The sequence below is a fragment of the Rutidosis leptorrhynchoides genome, chromosome 1, assembly GCF_046630445.1.
Source record: "Rutidosis leptorrhynchoides isolate AG116_Rl617_1_P2 chromosome 1, CSIRO_AGI_Rlap_v1, whole genome shotgun sequence".
Classification (NCBI taxonomy): domain Eukaryota; kingdom Viridiplantae; phylum Streptophyta; class Magnoliopsida; order Asterales; family Asteraceae; genus Rutidosis; species Rutidosis leptorrhynchoides.
In genome coordinates, this window is record NC_092333.1 from 598,731,525 (window position 1) to 598,751,890 (window position 20,366).

Sequence of the window (20,366 nt, forward strand, 5' to 3'; positions counted from 1 at the left end):
TGGCATGATTACAAATGATAAAATCACAAGAGCAGGATAGAATATAGGTTCACCCCGTGGTATATTAGCAACAATGATGATAGCTAGTATGACCAATACAATAGGAAAAATCATCCTTGTGTGAATCATTTTTACAAAAAACTTTTTGAGAGTGGTAATCTGAGAAAATGAAGATTGATTTGTGAAAATGTGAAAACGGAGATGTTTATTTTATATTTGAAAAATATAGTCGTTGTAACGTCGTCAGTTGACGTTAACAACCGTTATGTATATATGACCGTTGTAACGTCGTTAGTTGACGTTAACGACTGTTATGTACTCGTTGTATTAATAATAATTTTAATAAAAGAATTTTATTATTACAAATACGATTACTATAAATACATTTAGTATAAATACGTTTAGTATAAATACGAAGATTAAGAGAATAAACATATTATGTATAAATAATAAATTTTAAGAATAAACATTAGTATGCATGAAATAAATAATGATTAATTGCATAAGTAAACATAAATGTTAGATAACATAAATATAAATGTTAGTGAAGTTAAGAGTTAGATTACAGAAATATAATTCAGGCGGTATAACCGACCATATATAACTTAAATAACATAAATATAAATGTTAGTGAAGTTAATAAAAGTTAGATTGCATAAATATAATTCAGGCGATATAACCGACCATATATAACTTAAATAAAAAAAATATAAATGTTAGTGAAGTTAATAAAAGTTAGACTACATAAATATAATTCAGGCGGTATAACCGACCATATATAACTTAAATAACATAAATATAAATGTTAGTGAAGTTAATAAAAGTTAGATTACAGAAATATAATTTTACTTATGATGATAATAATATTTACCTTACTAATAAATAATAGAAGATATCGTTAAAGAATTTCTTACCTTGATTAGTGACTTGTGCTTGCTTAGATAAACCTTGATTATACGGAGCACTTCGTGCTGATAACGTGTTATAATTCAGTAGGCTTATAACTACCTTTAATGGTTTGATTGTGTTATAATTCAGTAGGCTTATAACTACCTTTAGTGGTTTGATTCTTGATTAAGAATACTAATAATGAAGTGTAAGAACAAAGATGATAATGGAGAGAAAGAAGGAAACACTTTGTAAGTGTGAGAAATTGTGCAAGTGTTTTAGCTTGCAATACATGGCTATTTATACAAAAACAAAGCTACCCAATATTGACTAAGTATTAGTACAAAATTGACTATCCACATTATAATAATATTGTTATTATTATAACAAAAGGGTAGTTTTTTTCCATAAAAATAGGTGGTTATCTAAATGTACAGAAGTTCAGAAGTTCGACTTTCAAGGGGTGCACCATTACACACAAGGTTGCCCCTTAACCTTTGAATTACACCCAAGGGTGCCTTCGCACATCGCGTTGCGGGGGTAGTGGGGGAGGGGGTTTTACCGCTCATGCCCTTGGGTTGGGCCGGGTTACCTCCTAGTCAGTAGTTTGGGGCGGGTTATGCAAAGATGAACGCGTGCGTGATTTTGTCTCCCGAGTAATCCCGAACTTTTCAAAAAAAAAAAAAAGTACCGTTTAGTATATCTTAAAAATACTCGCTCGGGTACTTCACGAAAAAATAGGGGTGGACAGTGGACTTTAGTTGACACCCTCCTTGACTTTTGGTTATTATTATAAATTTTGTAACATTTAATGGTTGATAAAAAAAAAGTAGTGTACTTGACCCTCTCAAAAATTCAAGGTATCTTATGATTTTTTTATTTTATATACGAGTATTTTGAGTTATTGAACCGTCACTTACTCGCTTTGTTTAATTCATAATCTTTCAAAATTGACGTCTAACATCCCAAAATAAATTCAAAAGTGTAAGTCAACTATGCTTATTATCATAAGTGATTTTTTTAAATCTTTATGCTTGTTAATCAATTGTTATCATCAATTAAAATTGTAATTCATCAATCATCATAAATGTCTTTTATGGTTTTTATCATAACTAGGTTATTCAAATCGATATGTTTTGATGGTTTATGTCAGAACGGGAAATTGTCAAAAAGTTTGATTCAGAATCTGTCAAAAAGTTTGATTCGGAATCTGTTATCGATGATTTTAGAATACTTAAAAGGTCGTCGAGCCGAGTTGGAATGATTTTCATCTTCGTTAGTAGTTATGATGATGTTTGTTTTTGTACGGTACTACACTATTAAAATGTTTATTTTGCGGCCATTTTAATTAAAAAGTTCAAGTTAGGCCCCTGCAATCTTGGGTTATTCAATATTTAGTTTTGAAATCATTTAATCTGAAAACCAAATTGAAAAGTGTAAAAATAATCAAACCGAATTCATAAAACAGTTTTTTTTATCGATCTGAACTGAATCTCATAATTAGGTATTCAAATCGATTTTCAGTTTTGAAATCATGAATCTAATTAACTGAAAACCGAATTCAAATTAATAACATATAACATATTTATATTATAATATATGTTATTATTATTATTATTATTATTATTATTATTATTATTATTATTATTATTATTATTATTATTATTATTATTATATTATTATTATTATATTATTATTATTATTATTATTATTATTATTATTATTATTATTATTATTATTATTATTATTATTATTATTATTATTATTATTATTATTACTAGCTTAAAACCCGCGAATTCGCAGGGTTTTTTTTAGGGACGAATTAAAAATTGAGTTGTCGGAATAATTATATTTTATATAGTACTCCGTATTTGTTAGGTTGTATTTAATCGAACCGAATAACTTAAATTCAAAATTATACAAAAAAAATATTATCTGGATTATGTGGTTGATTGTGAAATGAATTACCATGAAAACTCAATGTGGAACACGTCATTAAGACTTTAAAAGTCAATATTCAAGTGGTCTCAACACATGTACTTTTTAGGCAGTAGTAAAAAGATGCATAGGTAAGAAAAAATTAACTATGATTCATTTATTCTTTAACAGTTGGACTATACATTATTTTATATGGTTCTATCACTTAAAAGCACATTTTCACAATATTGACTTTGGTGTATTTATCACAAGTCAAAGAACTATACAATGTGATAATCATGCAACAGGTCCCAAATGGGTCCAAAAAGAGCATAGAATTTGCCAAATGGTTCAGCTTTTACACATACATTCAGGCACCGAAAATGTTATTACGTCTCTGTATCTCCTCTTACCTCTTGGCTGTGGTTGCCCCATGAAATTAATTGACCTTGTGAAAAAAATTGAGTCCAACATACGCTCGATGCCCCTTAAAAACACAGAATCAGTATAATTGACTGAAAGCTGCAAAAATTGCAAAAATTCAAGATATATACCTGCAAGGCTTGTACCCATATGACCATGATAAGAGGGTAGAAAAACATCACTACTTAATGATACAATATAGTCGATTGTTGTCAAGATAGTACTTCTGTTTTTGTAGTGGTCGAGGTCACCATCTCGAGCCAACATCTCCTTTTTCACCACATTATCAAACTCCGCTTGTAATGGCAAAATGGCTCGATCACCACCAAACGGCTTTCTCCCAGCAATATACACTCTAGCATTTGCTGGCTTCCCTATCAAGTTATAACCTAAAAAGCAAATAAAACATTTTAGTTTAATATTCTCTAACATCTCCAGCATATGTTGGAGAACTGTTAATTTAAGATGAAGAAGCTATTTTAATTGTATCATTTGTTCAGAAAAAGCCTTCCATAACGTTTAGTTTACCTTAGAAGCTATACCAATTGCTTCTAACACATTATAAAGCAGCTACATTAGCATTTAAAATAACACATCAACTTCAAAAAATGTTTCATAACTACATTAGCCTTTAAAATAACACATCAACTTCAAAACATGTTTCATAACGCTCAAAGGTTTTATACTTATGATCATGTACAGTTATATCCCATAATATGTGTAACATATATTTGATTATTTGTGTTGGTTTACAACGAACATCAAGACCAGTCATGTCCGTTCGTACATCAAATTTACATAAAGGTACTGTTTATATAAAATATCCATTTGAGATAGCATCAGAATATTTTGCTCAATATTTCTTTGCAATTATCGAAATTTAAAAAACAGATATAGCACATAATTTTAGATTATACCCCATGTTATATGTTATCATCTATCTTACTTTTCCTAAGAACACTTTCAGTATAGTTTTATAACTAATACATGATAAATAGAGGTAGAAAAAAAAATGGTTAGGTTTGGCAAATTGGTTATCGAGTGAAACTATTTTGGTTTATAGCAGACGGGTCGGTTCTTAAAACTTATTAAAAAGTAGAAACAATGCAGTAGCAAAATTATGTAGTGCGCACTATCGTAAATGTCTTACTAACACCGGTTGCACCGTAGCAGGAAAAAAAGAGGGTAAACTGCTTAAGCTTTACTGTTGTTATAAAAAAAAAGCACCGGTTGCACCGTAGCAGAAAACTAAACCGTTCCTTCATTGTAGAACTGCTTCATCAAGCTCCGATGTTCTGTTAAATTAAAACAATGGTTCATGTACACATCCCACTTGCCAATAATGGGTGGGTTGGATAATCGGTCAAAAACGGTAAAACTGCATTTACAGGCACAATCTTTATGTCATAGTTCATGAGTTAAGCATGATTTCAAAACACTATTATCAGTTTAGTTTAATATAAAAAGCAACACATATTAAACCAAATCAGCAACTTATAAATATACATAATAGCTTCAGTATGGTGTAAAATTGGATATGACGCAAACATTTATCTAACATCGCACCAATAATTGGTAGGAAACATAATGTTATATACTTACGAAATGGAATAAACTTCAAGTTGGAAGCTTAATATGGACATGAGGCGTCAAAAGTTAAATGGCGGCCACAATGTCTTTTAAGACTGAGATAATTGTTCTCGTTTGCGAATATTGTCAAGTAAACTTCTTTTTGATAAACAATACATACACATGATCTTGAACCAGCTTCTTTTTATTTCTTACTTAATGGCCTTAATCTTACAAAAATCCTACTACCCACATTATCCCGTTTCACAGTGGCATCAACACATGTATCCGCTTTCATATGCGGCCCACATTGGGTTCCCCATTGACAACTTTTTAGTCACACGCCCGTTACTGGGTTTCCCCATACGTCCCAACAAATAATCGATAACGTTATAGAGTTTCAATTTAGTAGTGCTGGACCAGTTAGAAATACTACCTGGATCACGTAATTCCTAAATCTTTCTTGGAATCTCAATTCACCTTTAAATTCACACGACACATCTCTTCAGAACTATGCACTCTAGGAACTTGATCGAACTCACTGAAAGGATGCTAAATCTTTCAGCATTTTGTGAAGAAACATCCTGAATAATTAACAGAAACAACTGTAAGGGACTTATATTAATTAACACTTGTATGAATCTGAACATGTTTATTCTCCAAAGTTACAAATGTGTTCAAAACTACCCTTTTGGATTCTCCAAAGTTACAAATCTTTCAGCATTTTGTGAAGAAACATCCTGAATAATTAACAGAAACAAATGTAAGGGACTTATATTAATTAACACTTGTATGAATCTGAACATGTTTATTCTCCAAAGTTACAAATGTGTCCAAAACTACCCTTTTGGATTTTTTTTTGCAAAAAACCTCGTTACTAAATCGACCTAAATGTTAGTGAGTGAACAAAGAATTGGCCGACCCATTTGACTTTTAACACTACTGTTAAAAGAATTTGACAACCCAGGTTTGAACCCGACCCGCCCAACACATTCAGTTTGCGACTTCAAATACAAACCCATCTATGAAAGCAAATATAGTTGACCACTTTTGTTAACTTACCATTGCTGCTACCCAATCTAAGAATGACATTTAGGTGGTCTCATGAGTCATAATTAGAACTCATTAGAACTGATAGAACTGGTATGCTACCAATCTCTGTTATGAAACTAAAAACTTCATTGAAATTTCTTATAAAATATCAAAGTGCTAATAAGTCATCTAAATGAGTGCTCGAAGCCTTTAAATGATATTGATAATTTCATATCCAATTTCAATATAGTATTTGGAAAAGAAGCAAACCTTAGTCAGTCACTTTTTATAGACCTTCTATCCAAAATCAAAGAGATAAACCTACTGGATGAAAATCAGTTCAAAAACAATTTAAAAAACTCATCCAATTACAATACATTCCTTCATATATCGAAATCAAAAAGATAAATCTAAAACTTAAAATCAAAATCAATTCAGAAAACAACCAAACCCTAATCGAATTTCAAAATATATGGATCCATAACAATGAATTAATCTTATTTGATATAAACCAGAAATCAGCAATAAAGTATCTCAAAAAATATACCATCGCTGCCGTCGGAAGATTCGTCAATAAGAAAAAAACAACAAAACCCCTATTTTAACGACGAAGATGACTTTCTATAAATCTTAATTTTATGATCACTTCAATCAATTATTCATGATTCTGCAACTAATATTGTTTAATTTCTTCAATCAATTGATTGTATGCATTGAGCCAATTCAGATATACTTACCTTTTGATTCTAACATGGTCGCTGATGATTAACAATGGATTGTTCAGCAGAAATCAACCCGCTATCCTTGATTGATACACTTTTTTCGGTTAGATTATTGAAAAAAGATGGAAGTAGAATGAAGGTTGTAGTTTTTACCCTAATTTTGTGTGTTGCGACTCATGTAGCGACTCAATTGAAACCCCTAAATTTTTGAAAAAAGCCGTCACCTTTTTGTCTCAAGGGTATTATTGTAATCAAACAATTCAAGCTAAGATTTATGAGGTCATTAAGAAGATTAAGAAAAAATTAAGGGTGTAGATCATTGATGATTAATTTAATGAGTGGTTAAGATTAGTTTAGCTTCTTTAAAATGATCTATTTTAACTTTTGTTATTATAATATAAAGAGATTATTATTATTATTATTATTATTATTATTATTATTATTATTATTATTATTATTATTATATTATTATTATTATTATTATTATTATTATTATTATTATTATTATTATTATTATTATTATTATTATTATTATTATTATTATTATTGTTGTTGTTGTTGTTGTTGTTGTTGTTATTATTATTGGTAAATTGACGAATATACATTTTTTTCCTTGTCTTCAAACAATATAAACTTTTTTTTAGAAAAAAATGACAATATACACCATTCGTTAGACCAACAATTTGATCGACTACAACTTTAAGAGGTCCACTACACTTTTTTGCTTGTAGTCGACCAAACATCAAGTTGAGGTTGGTCGATCACTTCAATAAGATGGTCGACTATAAAGTAGACCAAACATCAGGTTAAGCTTGGTCGGCCACTCCTATAAAATAGTCAACTGCATCAAAAGATCATGAAGTCGTGAATAAAATGATCGGCTATTTTGGTCAAGGCTGCAAAAGCTTTTTCTTAAAGCTACTGGCTTTAGATCACACTGATGAACATTCACAGTGTGATCATAAAATTATACTAATACATGCTAATTTTGATAATTAATTCATTAAATATTATAATCATAATATGTTTATTAATTATCCTACTGATTTTTATAATTATACAAGTTTATAAATATTATGATTATAATATTTAATGAATTAATTATCAAATTAGCATGTATTAGTATAATTTCTTTTTAAACATAAACATATATAATACATATATAATATAGAATTAATCAATACTTAATCAAACATTGTTGTTAGTAAATAATAATATAAAACCTAATTGAATACTTACCTAATCATGTATATTTAATTTCCTATTTAATTAAACTTATAACACTTTTAATGTAAGATTAATTTTAAGATAAATTAGTGTATATATTCAAACTTATATAATATACTTATTATATAAGTAAATTATTTAAAGTGTCGTATTTCTACACGCGTGATTTCTAATATACGATTAATATTATACTTTTGTATAATATTGGGGAGTAAATATTTTCACAAATAAATAAACGTATTAGATTTATTTTTGATCATTGAACTTTCTTGACGGGTGGCGTCTACGAAACTCTAGGATGAAAGGGTTTGGATTTTTCGATTTAAAGGATCCTATAGCTCAAGCCCCTAGACCTGAATAGGCCATTACGAACTGGATGTTGTTAATCGAAAGTTTATCTGATTACGTGTTTATAAACTTTTCATAAATTGAAACCTTCCTATTTTGGACTGTCACTATTAATATAATTCATTATATCAATAAACATACTCTTTGTCTGTTAGACATTTACTGACCAAACGTTATACCTCTAGGTTGATATCTCTGTCACTTACTGCTATTTGAGGTGATTTTCATAGCCCCACTTTTTACTATTTCTTAACTATTTTATAACTTTTGGGGTGAGACACATGCTTGCTTTATAACTGTTTTACGTTTAGACACAAGTACTCAACTGTTATTATGTTGTCATGCTTTGCCATGCTAAATCCTCACCGTAATATCGTTAATTGCTACTTTGAAACGCAAACTTAATTATTGTGAGTAGGCCTATTGAGAGTAACGTCTCTAACCATTTGACCTCTGATCTTTGGTTACATAATAATGATTTAACGACACTGACAGTACAAGGTGTCAAGGGGTAACTTTCGTTTAGTCGCGATATTACAAACTGCAGCAATACTTTTAGATTGATATATTTGGTATCAATCAACTTTAAACTAAATCTTGTGGTCTAATGCATATTATATAAGCCTATGAACTTCACTCAACCTTTTTGGTTGACACTTTAAGCATGTTTTATCTCAGGTGACGAATAAGATGATTGCTATGACTACTTCTTGATGAATTAAATGCTGCTGCATGAAGTCTCCAATTCATTACATTTACTTTGCATTTTAAAACTATTACTATTTCAGTTTGGATTTGATGTAAACACTCTTAATGCTTCCGCTGTTTTATTAATAAAGGTTTATTTCAAAACGTCTCATATAGAGTCGTTCTCGTTATACAACTGTGTTATGATATGAATGGTCACAAATACCCCTGGCCATATTTGGGGGTGTGATAGAGTGGTATCAGAGCCCAGGCTATTGTAGAGAACCAGGATTGCATTTTATATGTGCATTATGTGCTAGTTAGGTACCTTAGTAATTTTTAGGACTATAACCTTTCCTGCCTTAGTTTAAGTGTCTTTCTTATTTGTCTATATTCTTGCCTTAGTATTAATTGCTATCATCTCTATGCTTGCCTTACTATGCTCCCCTTATATCTGGCCTTTACACCGTGCCTTAGAATCTACCTAGTATTCTTTCTCATTTTCCTAAGATGTCTAGTCATCACCCAATCATCGTTTCGGACACTGAAAGATTCGATGCTAAAAGGATCTGTCCGCACACCCAATTTTCCACTTGCTTCACCATCATTATCACTAACTAACCTATACTACCTTTTTATTATCCATTTGAGTGTTGTTACTTGCAAGCTTATTCACACCATAACTCTTCAACTAATACTGTAATTATGTATTGGAGAAATAATGACTGGAGGATGACAACCAAATGACAATACCAACTCTTCTAACATTACTCTCACAAGTGAACAATTTCAACAACTCCTTGCTGCCGCTCAAGGCAACAACAATAATCAAAACAAAAATAACGGAAACCGAAACCCTCCGAACTCATGTTCACATAAAGAATTTATGAATTGTAAGCCACCAAGCTATAAAGGAACCGAAGGACCAATTGAACTAAACCGCTAGTTCGAAAAGATGGAATCTGTGTTTCGTCCGTGTAACTGCGGTGAAGCTGACAAGGTCAAATATGCTACTGAAACTCTATCAAGTGGAGCTTTAACTTGGTGGACTGCATATACTGGTACAGTTGGATGGACTGCTGCCTTAACCATACCATGGGAAACATTAAAAACCATGATGGCTGGCAAGTATTGTTAAAGGAATCAAGTCCAGAAATTTGAAGTCGAATTCTGGGAGTTAAGAATGAAAAATCTTAAGTTGAAGAATACAACAATCGATTTCTGGAGCTAGCTGCTCTATGCCCTAGTATGGTTACTCCTGAGAGCAAAAAGATTGAAAAGTATATCATCGGTCTTCCTCCTCAGATCCAGGGGAATGTTATATCTGCTGGTAAAGAAACCATTGAGGCTACGATGTTAATGACCCAAAATCTGATTATGTCTGCGAGAAGAAATGCCAAGGAAAAACAAACCGAAGTGAAGGCTACTGATAATAAAAGAAAGTTTGAGCCTACTCAAGGTTCAGGTCAGAATTCAAACAAGAAGGTTGGTGATACTACAAAAAGTGGTTATATTGGAACAAAGCCGCTATGTAAGCGCTGTGATAGGCATCATCATGGGTTGTGCACTACTGAGTGCGGAAGGTGTAAGAAGATTGGTCACTCGACCAAGAATTGCAAAGTTGTTCTGCCTACTGCAAATACAAATCCAACCGTGCTACTTGCTATGGTTGTGGGGAAAAGGGTCATTACAAAAACAACTGCCCTAAGAACAAGACTGCAACAGCAAGTAGTGCTAAGGGAAGAGCATTTATCATGACTACCAAAGAAGCCCGTGAAGAAGATCAAGTCATAATGAGAACGTTCCTTGTTAATAATTGTTATGCTACCGTTTTATTCGATTCTGGTGCCGATAGAAGTTATGTGTATACTGATTTCTGTACTTTATTTACTGAAAAACCAAGTACCCTAAATGCTAAGTGCCTCGTAGAAGTAGCAAACGGGAAGGTTATGAAAGTAGCCAAAATTTATAAAAGTTGTGACTTAATCTTAGCCGATAAACTCTTTAAGATTGACTTGTTGCCAGTCGAGTTAGGAAGCTTTAATGTAGTTATAGGAATGAATTGGTTGAGAACATTAAGAGCGGGAATAATGTGTTATGATAAGACTATTAATATACCTCTCGAAAATGGAGAAACCTTAGTCGTACAAGGAGAGAAGAGAGGTTGTAAACTCAACATTATATCTTGTATTAAAACCCAAAAATACATGATGAAGGGATATCAAGCTATTTTGGCTAATTTTAAGGAAGTCAAACCGGAAGAGAAACGAATTGAAGATGTTCCGGTGGTTAGAGAATTTCCTAAAGTTTTTCCTGAGGAACTCCCTGGACTTCCACCTCAAAGACAAGTCGAGTTTCAAATCGATTTAATTCCTGGTGTTGCACCTGTTACAAAGGCACCATACCAATTAGCTCCATCTGAAATGAATGAATTATCCATTCAGCTACAAGAACTCTTAGAGAAAGGATTCATTCGTCCTAGCTCATCTCCATAGGGAGCACCCGTTCTTTTTGTCAAAAAGAAAGATGGCACGTTGAGGATGTGTATTGATTACCGGGAACTCAACATGTTAACCATCAAGAACCGTTATCCACTTCCACGTATTGATGACCTATTTGACCAGTTACAAGGGTCAAGTATTTACTCAAAAATTGATCTCAGTTCGGGTTATCATCAATTGAGAGTCAAGGAAGCTGATGTTTCTAAGGCTGCTTTCGGAACTCGTTATGGACACTATGAATTTCTTGTCATGCCTTTTGGTTTAACCAATGCACCTGCTGTATTCATGGATCTTATGAACCGTGTATGCAAACCCTACCTTGACAAGTTTGTGATTGTTTTCATAGACGACATCTTAATCTATTCTAAGAACAAGCAAGAACATGAATGACATTTACGTTTGATCTTAGAATTGCTAAAGAATGAGCAGCTGTATGCCAAGTTCTCCAAGTGTGAATTCTGGTTACGAACAGTTCAATTTCTCGGACATGTAGTTAATAATGAAGGAATACATGTCGATCCAGCTAAAATCACTGCTATTCAAAACTGGGAAGCGCCTAAGAGTGCGAAACAAATTCGCCAATTCTTGGGACTTGCTGGTTATTATCGAAGGTTCATTGAAGGATTTTCCATTCTTGCTAAACCTCTCACTAAATTAACCCACAAGGGGAATAAATTTGAATGGTCAAGTGAACAAGAATCTGCATTCAAGGTTCTAAAATAAAAATTAACTACAGCCCCTGTGATGACCCGAAAATTTCCAACCAAATTTAAACTTGATCTTTATATTATTTCGACACGATGAGCAAAGTCTGTAATGTTGAGTCACAAATATTTTGAACTGTTTCATATATTCGTTTGGCTTTCGACCATTCCAAACGATTCACGAACAACTATTTGTAAATAGATAACATATATATTTAAATAGGTATAGGTATTTATAATTTGAAATATAATTTAGAATATTATGATTATTAAGATTTATATTGTAATAAATAAAATAAAATGCGATTAATGGAAACTATAGATTATAATAATATATATAAATATATATATATATATATATATATATATATATATATATATATATATATATATAAATATTACTTGTAAATATATAATATTATATTTAGTTGTTTAAAAGAATATAATCAATATATTTATTTACTTAAACTTGTTAATTAAGATTTGATATATATATATATATATATATATATATATATATATAGAGAGAGAGAATGTGTATATTGAAAATGAATGATTTCGAGCTTAAATAGTAAACATCAGTAAAACTCGGTTGGCATTTCGCCATTGTTCATATAGTTCTAATACGTATTTAAGAAGATTGAAAATAAAAATTGAACTGTAAATTGATTACGAAGATTTTAGATTTGTTAAAGATATTTTTACATTTCTAAGTTTAAACATTAGTACTCCGTACATATAAATTGGAACAGAAAATAAACAATTATTGAACCTTTTTTATCAGGTTTCAAACAGTTAATGAATGAAATAATTAATTATATTTAATCTAAAAGTTTGGGATTTTTAGGAACACTTTTATACGACAACTGTTTAGCAATGGACACGAAATAATATCCGAATTCATTAAGAATACTGACAAGCCTCCGATGGCTTTACTGTTTCTTTTAATTTTTCAACATGTGTTTAATTTTATTATTTTATTATTATTATTATTAATTATTAATTATTATGAATTATTATCTGTATCATATTACACATATATAGATATAGGTATAACACTTGAGATATTGAACACACCCATTTGCATTCACCATTGGCTACCACCACCAAGGTCACCTGCAACCACCGGCCACTCACAACCGCCATACACCACCACTATTCAACATCACCTTCGTAAACTGTCGCCATCTCCCACCATAACCGCCACATCATCACCATCTTCTCACCACCTCACCGTCGACAACCATCCACCATTGTCACCGCCACCCTACAGCAACCATACTACCACAACCGCTTCAAACCAAAAGATCAAACTCAAATTTTTTTTTTTGTTTCTTGATCAACAAACCAAATCACCTCATCACCATACCTAACCCAGACACCCACTTGCTCGATTTATTTAAATTTTTTTTCTTTTTCTGTTTTTGTTTCGATAACTAAACCACCACCACCACCAGAAGTTAACTGTTACGATCAACAAAACCATCGCCCTACTACTGTTGCTATGTTTACTTTTACTGTTTGTTGCTGTTTCGGTTTTTATCGAAATGACATGATAAACAACGATGATGATGGTGAAGAGGAACAGTTGAAGATGAGATGGTGATGACGAGATGGTGATGAACGAATGATGATCATGAATGAGATGATGATGGTGACATATGATGGAGAATAAGATGATGATAATCATGCGTGAGAATTTAGATGATTATGATCGGTGATAATGTTAGGATGATGATATATAATGATGTGATTATGATGGTGATGTTATGATAATATCACGATGATGAAGTGAAGATGATGAGGGTTATGATGATCCACGATTACGATGATGATGATATAACATGATGTTTGGTGATACGGTATTAGATGATCATACGTTATTAGATGATGATACGGTATTAGTTGATGAAAGGCGAATTCGAAGAAGATGATGTTCAACGATAACGATGATGATCAAGGTTATGATTATAATTATGTTATAATTATGATTATGTTATAATTATGATTATGTTATAATTATGATTATGATTATGATATGATGTTTATGATGATGATAACAAGATGAAATTATTCTGCAAATATACGCTACTGTTTCTAATTCCATTACGATGAAGATGAGTAGTTTGGGTGTAATTTGTGAAGAAGAAGAAGAAAAAGAAAAACAAGAAAATACGGGTTTTATACATTTTTGTTGTGAAATGAAATTGAAAAACAATATTGGACGGATGTTTATGGGAGACCTTGGGTGAATGAGAGGTCGCAGGGTCGAACCCTTGCTGTGGCATATTTTTTTTTTTTTGGAAGGCTTATTATTAAAGGTATCCAGCTGATTAATTAGGAGTTCAGGAAGAGAGAAACAGACAGGAAGGTTATATACTTTGGGTAGCAATTAAAATAAGGAAAAATGAATTGGACTGGATGGTGAGGGTGTTGATGGGCGAGCGAGAGGTCTCTGGTTCGAGCCCCGTCTGGGGCAATTTCTTTTTAGGAAGCTTATTAAAGGGTATAACCATTTTTTTATTATTATTTATCTATTATTAGTATAATTATTATTATTATTGTTGTTATGATTATTATTATTAATTATTAATGTTATTATTATGATTATAATTATTAATGTTATGATTATTATTATCATTATTATTATTAGAATTATAATACTTATTATTATTATCATAGTTATAAGAATTATAACTATTATTATTATTATAAATATTACAAGTGTTATCTTTATTATAAATTTATCATTCTAAGTAGTATTATTATTATTTTAATTATTATCTTTGTTAGTATTATAGTTATTATTATTACTAACATCATAATTATATTTATAAGTAATAGAAACATTATTAATATTAGAAATTTTCATAAGTATTATTAATATCATTACTATTATTATTAATTTTATCATTTTAGTATTATTATCATTATTATGATTATAATAATAATTATTATTAATATTGTGAAAATAATACAAATTATTATTACCTTCAAAAATATTAGTATTATTATCACTTTATAAATATTAGAACCATTACTATTAATATAAGTATATTATTAGCATTAATATCATTATTTTATCACTAATGAAATCATAACCATTATTATCTTAATTAATAGTATTAAGTATTATAATTATTATCATTTTTATTATTAATATTACTCTAGTATTACAATAACTAATATTTTGTAAACAAAAGATTATGTATATAAAAAAATAAATATAATAACCATAACTTAAATATATAAATACTTTATTTAAAATATACAAAATAAATATATAATAAAATATATAATTTAGTAATATAAAAGTTATCACTAATAATAATATAAATATTTATTCGATTGCGATTATATGTATTAATGAATATACAAATAATATAGGTTCGTGAATCCAAGGCCAACTCTACATTGTTCAGTTTCGTCATATGTATTTTTACTACAAAATACAGTATGGTGAGTTCATTTGATTCCCTTTTACTCTTTATATTTTTAGGACTGAGAATACATGCGCTGTTTTTACAACTGCTTTATTAAATGCTTTTGAAATATATTTTGAACTGCGAATACATGAAATGCTTTTATAAATGTTTGACGAGATAGACACAAGCAAAACATTCCTGGAATGAATTATTATGCAGATAGAAGTTCTGCGGATTATTATTGAATTATGTGGACATGATAATTGCCACCATTGAATTATGTGGACAAGATAATTGCCACCAATGAATTATGTAGACATGATAATTGCCACCATTGAATTATGTGGACATGATAATTGCCACCAGTTGATGTGAATGTTATATATCGAGAGAATGATTTTATACACAGGTTATGTGTATGTTATTTTTGTGCACAAGATATGTGTACGGTTACTATGATTTTTGAAAAATGGATTTCGTACACGAGAAATGTGTACTGTATTTAAAGGATATCGCATGTACATTACAGGTGGGTATAGGATTCGTGCCCATTTGTACCATGCAGCTTTTAAATCTTGTGGTCTATCAAAATGATGAATTTTATTGTTTTAAGATAAATTTATGAACTCACCAACCTTTTGGTTGACACTTGAAAGCATGTTTATTCTCAGGTATGAAAGAAACCTTCCGCTGTGTATTTGCTCATTTTAAAGACATTATTTGGAGTCGATCATCGCAATGGAACCTGATGTTGGTGACTTCGTCTAGATGGAGTAGGACAGGGTATGACATGTGGTATCAGAGCAGTGGTCTTAGCGAACCAGGTCTTGCATTAGTGTGTCTAACTAGTAGTTGTTAGGATGCATTAGTGGGTCTGGACTTCGACCGTGTCTGCATGTCAAAAGTTTTACTTATCATTTAGTGTCGAAAATTATTTGCTTATCATCCTTAAAGTCTAGACACGTCTTACTGCCTCTATTGCATAGACAGTGTATAGATAAATGCATATCTTAGCGTATCTGTTATTGTTACCTTTGTCTGACAGCTTCCGTAGATTCCTTCGTAACTTATGGGATTTTAGTATTATATATGCATATGTAAATTATGTATTGCAGGGTACTAATCTACATTATATAATCTATTTCTTATCGAAAATCCTTCATCTGATCGTACGAGATGAATCCCTCAACCAGTTCGAGTCCTTTGGATTCCGATAGCTATTCCGACAGCTATTCCGACAGCTATTCCGACATAGAGTTTCACTCGAGCTCCGAAAGCAGAATCACCGGAATGAATCAACAAATCAGCCATCCCCAATTCATCTGATGGTTTCGTAGTTGACTAAATCAATGGAGACGAGAAGAAGGCGATCCTTTCCACTCACCAACCTGCACTCTTAGTGAAAAACCTAAAGCACTTACCGGCGAACCTATTCGTAACACCATTTTCTCTCTCATTTCCAGAGTATCTCGCCACGACTATATCACAACTCAGATTCTAGATCTTATTCATCCGCTCATTCCAACTGACAATCATCTCGGAATAATAGAAGAATTCAACGAGCTTCGCGCCCGAGTTGTAACCTTGAAAAATATGGTGCAAAACGTACCAGCTTCAGCAACATCAGCAGCACCAGCAGCATAACCAGTACTACCAACAACTTAAGTTTCAACATCACACGCCTCAACACCACAATCTATACCTCGAGCCTAATCATCGTTCTACATGACGTTCTACATCAATTATCCTCGTTTGACATAGGGATTATGTAATCTCTAATGTTTTAGAGATTATATATTCTTGTTCTAACGATAAATCAAATGAGATTAATATCATAATTGACTCATTAAATCCATGATTACATTTGAAGAAAATATATACGCATATATGTTTTCTTAAAGGTTGTAATTAAAAATTCTTTCGTACAAACTGTTAATGATGAAAATATTTTAACGGGTAGGTAATACCCAAGAAATATTTAGATTTCACATTAATAAGTTACACTGTACATTCTTCGAATCAGATTTAACAGCCAATTATTATCCTACTTACATCCACAGATATACGTATCCGTTCACCGCAGAAGAACCAATTTCATTCAATTTCATATTTAGATTTTGACCTATCAGAATCCAACAAGTGGCATAATGAAGAAAACATTGGACAAAATAAAATTTGTTAGAAACAAACGAGTTAACTATGAGAAATTCTATTAAGAATCCACGCTAACAAAATCCTAGCTAACTGTTAATTCCGTATCGCAATTTATTTATCGCATTTTATTTATCGCAATTTTAATTCTCGCAATTTTATTTATCGTCATTTAATTTCTGTTATTTATTTTACGCACTTTAAATATCGGGACACGTATACAAGGTTTTGACATATCATATCAACGCATCTATATATATTATTTGGAATAACCATAGACACTCTATATGCAGTAATGCTGGAGTTAGCTATACAGGGTTGAGGTTGATTCTACAATAATATATATAGTTTGAGTTGTGATCGAGTCTGAGACATGTACACGGGTCACGATACGCATTAATTAATTCAAATATTATAAATTATATATGAATTATTGGACTGTTAACCGTGGACTATCGACTGTGGACTAATAACATTGGACAATTAAAATGAATTAAATTATTGATTATAACATATGAAACTAAACATTTCTTCAAGTTTGCCACTTGATTTCATCTTAAAACCTCATTTGTATCTTGACGATTACAATCTGCATTCAAACCCTTCATGATTCTTGAAAACACCTCAACCAAGAGGATGATTCAACCGCACGTTATCTACGAGAAGAAAGATTGATGCATATAGTTATGCACCTGAAAACACTCGGAACCTGAGTAAACGTTTAACATGTATATGTGATAGCTCCTTTGGCATTGTTATTTCCGAAAATAACAATGCAATTTCTTTTCAAATTAGCCAATTTGGTCACAGCTTCAGCAAATCAACTTCGACTTTCATTCGAATAAGTCTTATTATAACATTGATATATAAGTTTGCCTTTCATCATCATTATCAGGGAATAGTTTATACCCCACCACATTAGCAGACAACTTACCAACAACTTCACTACCCTTGACTCAAGTCTCTCCGAAGAACCATAATACTTGTTTATTTATCATATACTCATCCGCATCTTATAATGAGAATTGCCATACCAATTACTGGAAATCAGCAATCAGTATTTTGAATCTCGCAACGTTTCTACATCAACAGTTATATGTATCATATAACATTTATCTCTTAGAATTATGAACTTTCATTCTGAAATTCTGAAAAGCACTCAAGCTTACGAATCAGATCTCTGAGTTCAAAAAAAATGAATCCAGCAAACCATGAAGGAGACCAAGGACAAATACAAGGACCAAACCCTGTATTAAAAAAAAATCCCGATGATTCCGTATCTGATGATCTCTTCAGCAAATATCTTGCTCCTTATTCATTCTAAATCCTTGCGAAAGGATTTTCTTCATCAACTTTCGATCTTAGAAATTCCAAAATATCGTCATAAATATCTTCGATATTTCTGAAGATATTTTCATAACTATCCTTATCTGAAATCATTTACCTCTTCGTACTATCTGTGTTATATCATAAAAGAAACTATCTTAGTTTCTAAATTCTGAAAAATTCAAACTTAAAAAAAATGAATGTTATTGAAGTAGTGTTGGGAACTGAAGCATGAGTTAGTATAATATAATGACACTTGATCAATGTGATTATATTACAGTAAGTCATGCTGAGTTTCTAATGGAACATGGTGATTCACAGACCATAACGTCATCATATGCCATGTTACACGACTCTTATATTCTACTAATTCACTAAACAAAATCAAGAATATATTTTCTTGATAATTCTATCTTTACCAGTGACTTCTGATAATTTGTCAAATGTTTCGGAAATATGAATTGAAGTATAAAAGATGAGAGTTGTGGAAAATAAAGAAACGAAAGAGTTTAATTTATAATAGAAATATCAGACAGAGTAATTGAGGCAGATCACCGTATTTAATTTTAGAGATCCTAATTTCCTTACTCGCCTAAGAGTCAAATCTTTTAGATTTCGAAAATTTTCTTTAAATTCCTTGAATTCCGAAAATCCGCCATGACTACGTCAAAAGTTCTGACGAAACTTTTAACTCTTTTGTGATAACTTCACTCGTACTCTTCGGGTAGTCGAATTATCTTATCCATATTACTCAACAGTAATAAAACTCTATTTATCAGCTCGTATTCATCATGAAAACATTTTTATTGTTGGCCATGACCACCACAATCAAATTTCGGGACCAAATTTCTTTAACGGGTAGGTACTGTGATGACCCGAAAATTTCCAACCAAATTTAAACTTGATCTTTATATTATTTCGACACGATGAGCAAAGTCTGTAATATTGAGTCACAAATATTTTGAAATGTTTCATATATTCGTTTGGCTTTCGACCATTCACGACGATTCACAAACAACTATTTGTAAATAGATAACATATATATTTAAATAGGTATAGGTATTTATAATTTGAAATATAATTTAGAATATTATGATTATTAGGATTTATATTGTAATAAATAAAATAAAATGTGATTAATGGAAACTATAGATTATAATAATATATATAAATATATATATATATATATATATATATATATATATATATATATATATATATATATATATATAATATTACTTGTAAATATATAATATTATATTTAGTTGTTTAAAAGAATATAATCAATATATTTATTTACTTAAACTTGTTAATTAAGATTTGATATATATATATATATATATATATATATATATATATATATATATAATGTGTATATTGAAAATGAATGATTTCGAGCTTAAATAGTAAACATCAGTAAAACTCGGTTGGCATTTCGCCAGTGTT

General features: G+C 30.8%; 1 protein-coding gene across 3 annotated transcripts; it reads right to left on the reverse strand.

Moving 5' to 3' along the window:
* Window positions 1–2,990: 2,990 nt before the first annotated feature.
* On the reverse strand, window positions 2,991–6,704 carry LOC139883927 (O-fucosyltransferase 37-like). 3 transcript variants are annotated; one of them, XR_011771876.1, is made up of 4 exons: window positions 6,567–6,704; window positions 4,379–6,153; window positions 3,360–3,617; window positions 2,991–3,292 (listed from the first exon to the last, which is right to left on the reverse strand). XR_011771876.1 is itself a non-coding variant. In XM_071868023.1 (3 exons), exons 1-3 carry the CDS (start codon window positions 4,491–4,493, stop codon window positions 3,195–3,197), a joined length of 471 nt encoding a protein of 156 aa, XP_071724124.1. In that variant the 5' UTR covers window positions 4,494–6,542; the 3' UTR covers window positions 2,991–3,194. The 3 variants fall into 3 exon arrangements, 1 of the variants encoding a protein (XP_071724124.1); XR_011771877.1 differs by lacking the exon at window positions 6,567–6,704 and having other exon boundaries at window positions 4,379–4,523; window positions 4,831–6,542; XM_071868023.1 differs by lacking the exon at window positions 6,567–6,704 and having other exon boundaries at window positions 4,379–6,542.
* Window positions 6,705–20,366: the final 13,662 nt, after the last annotated feature.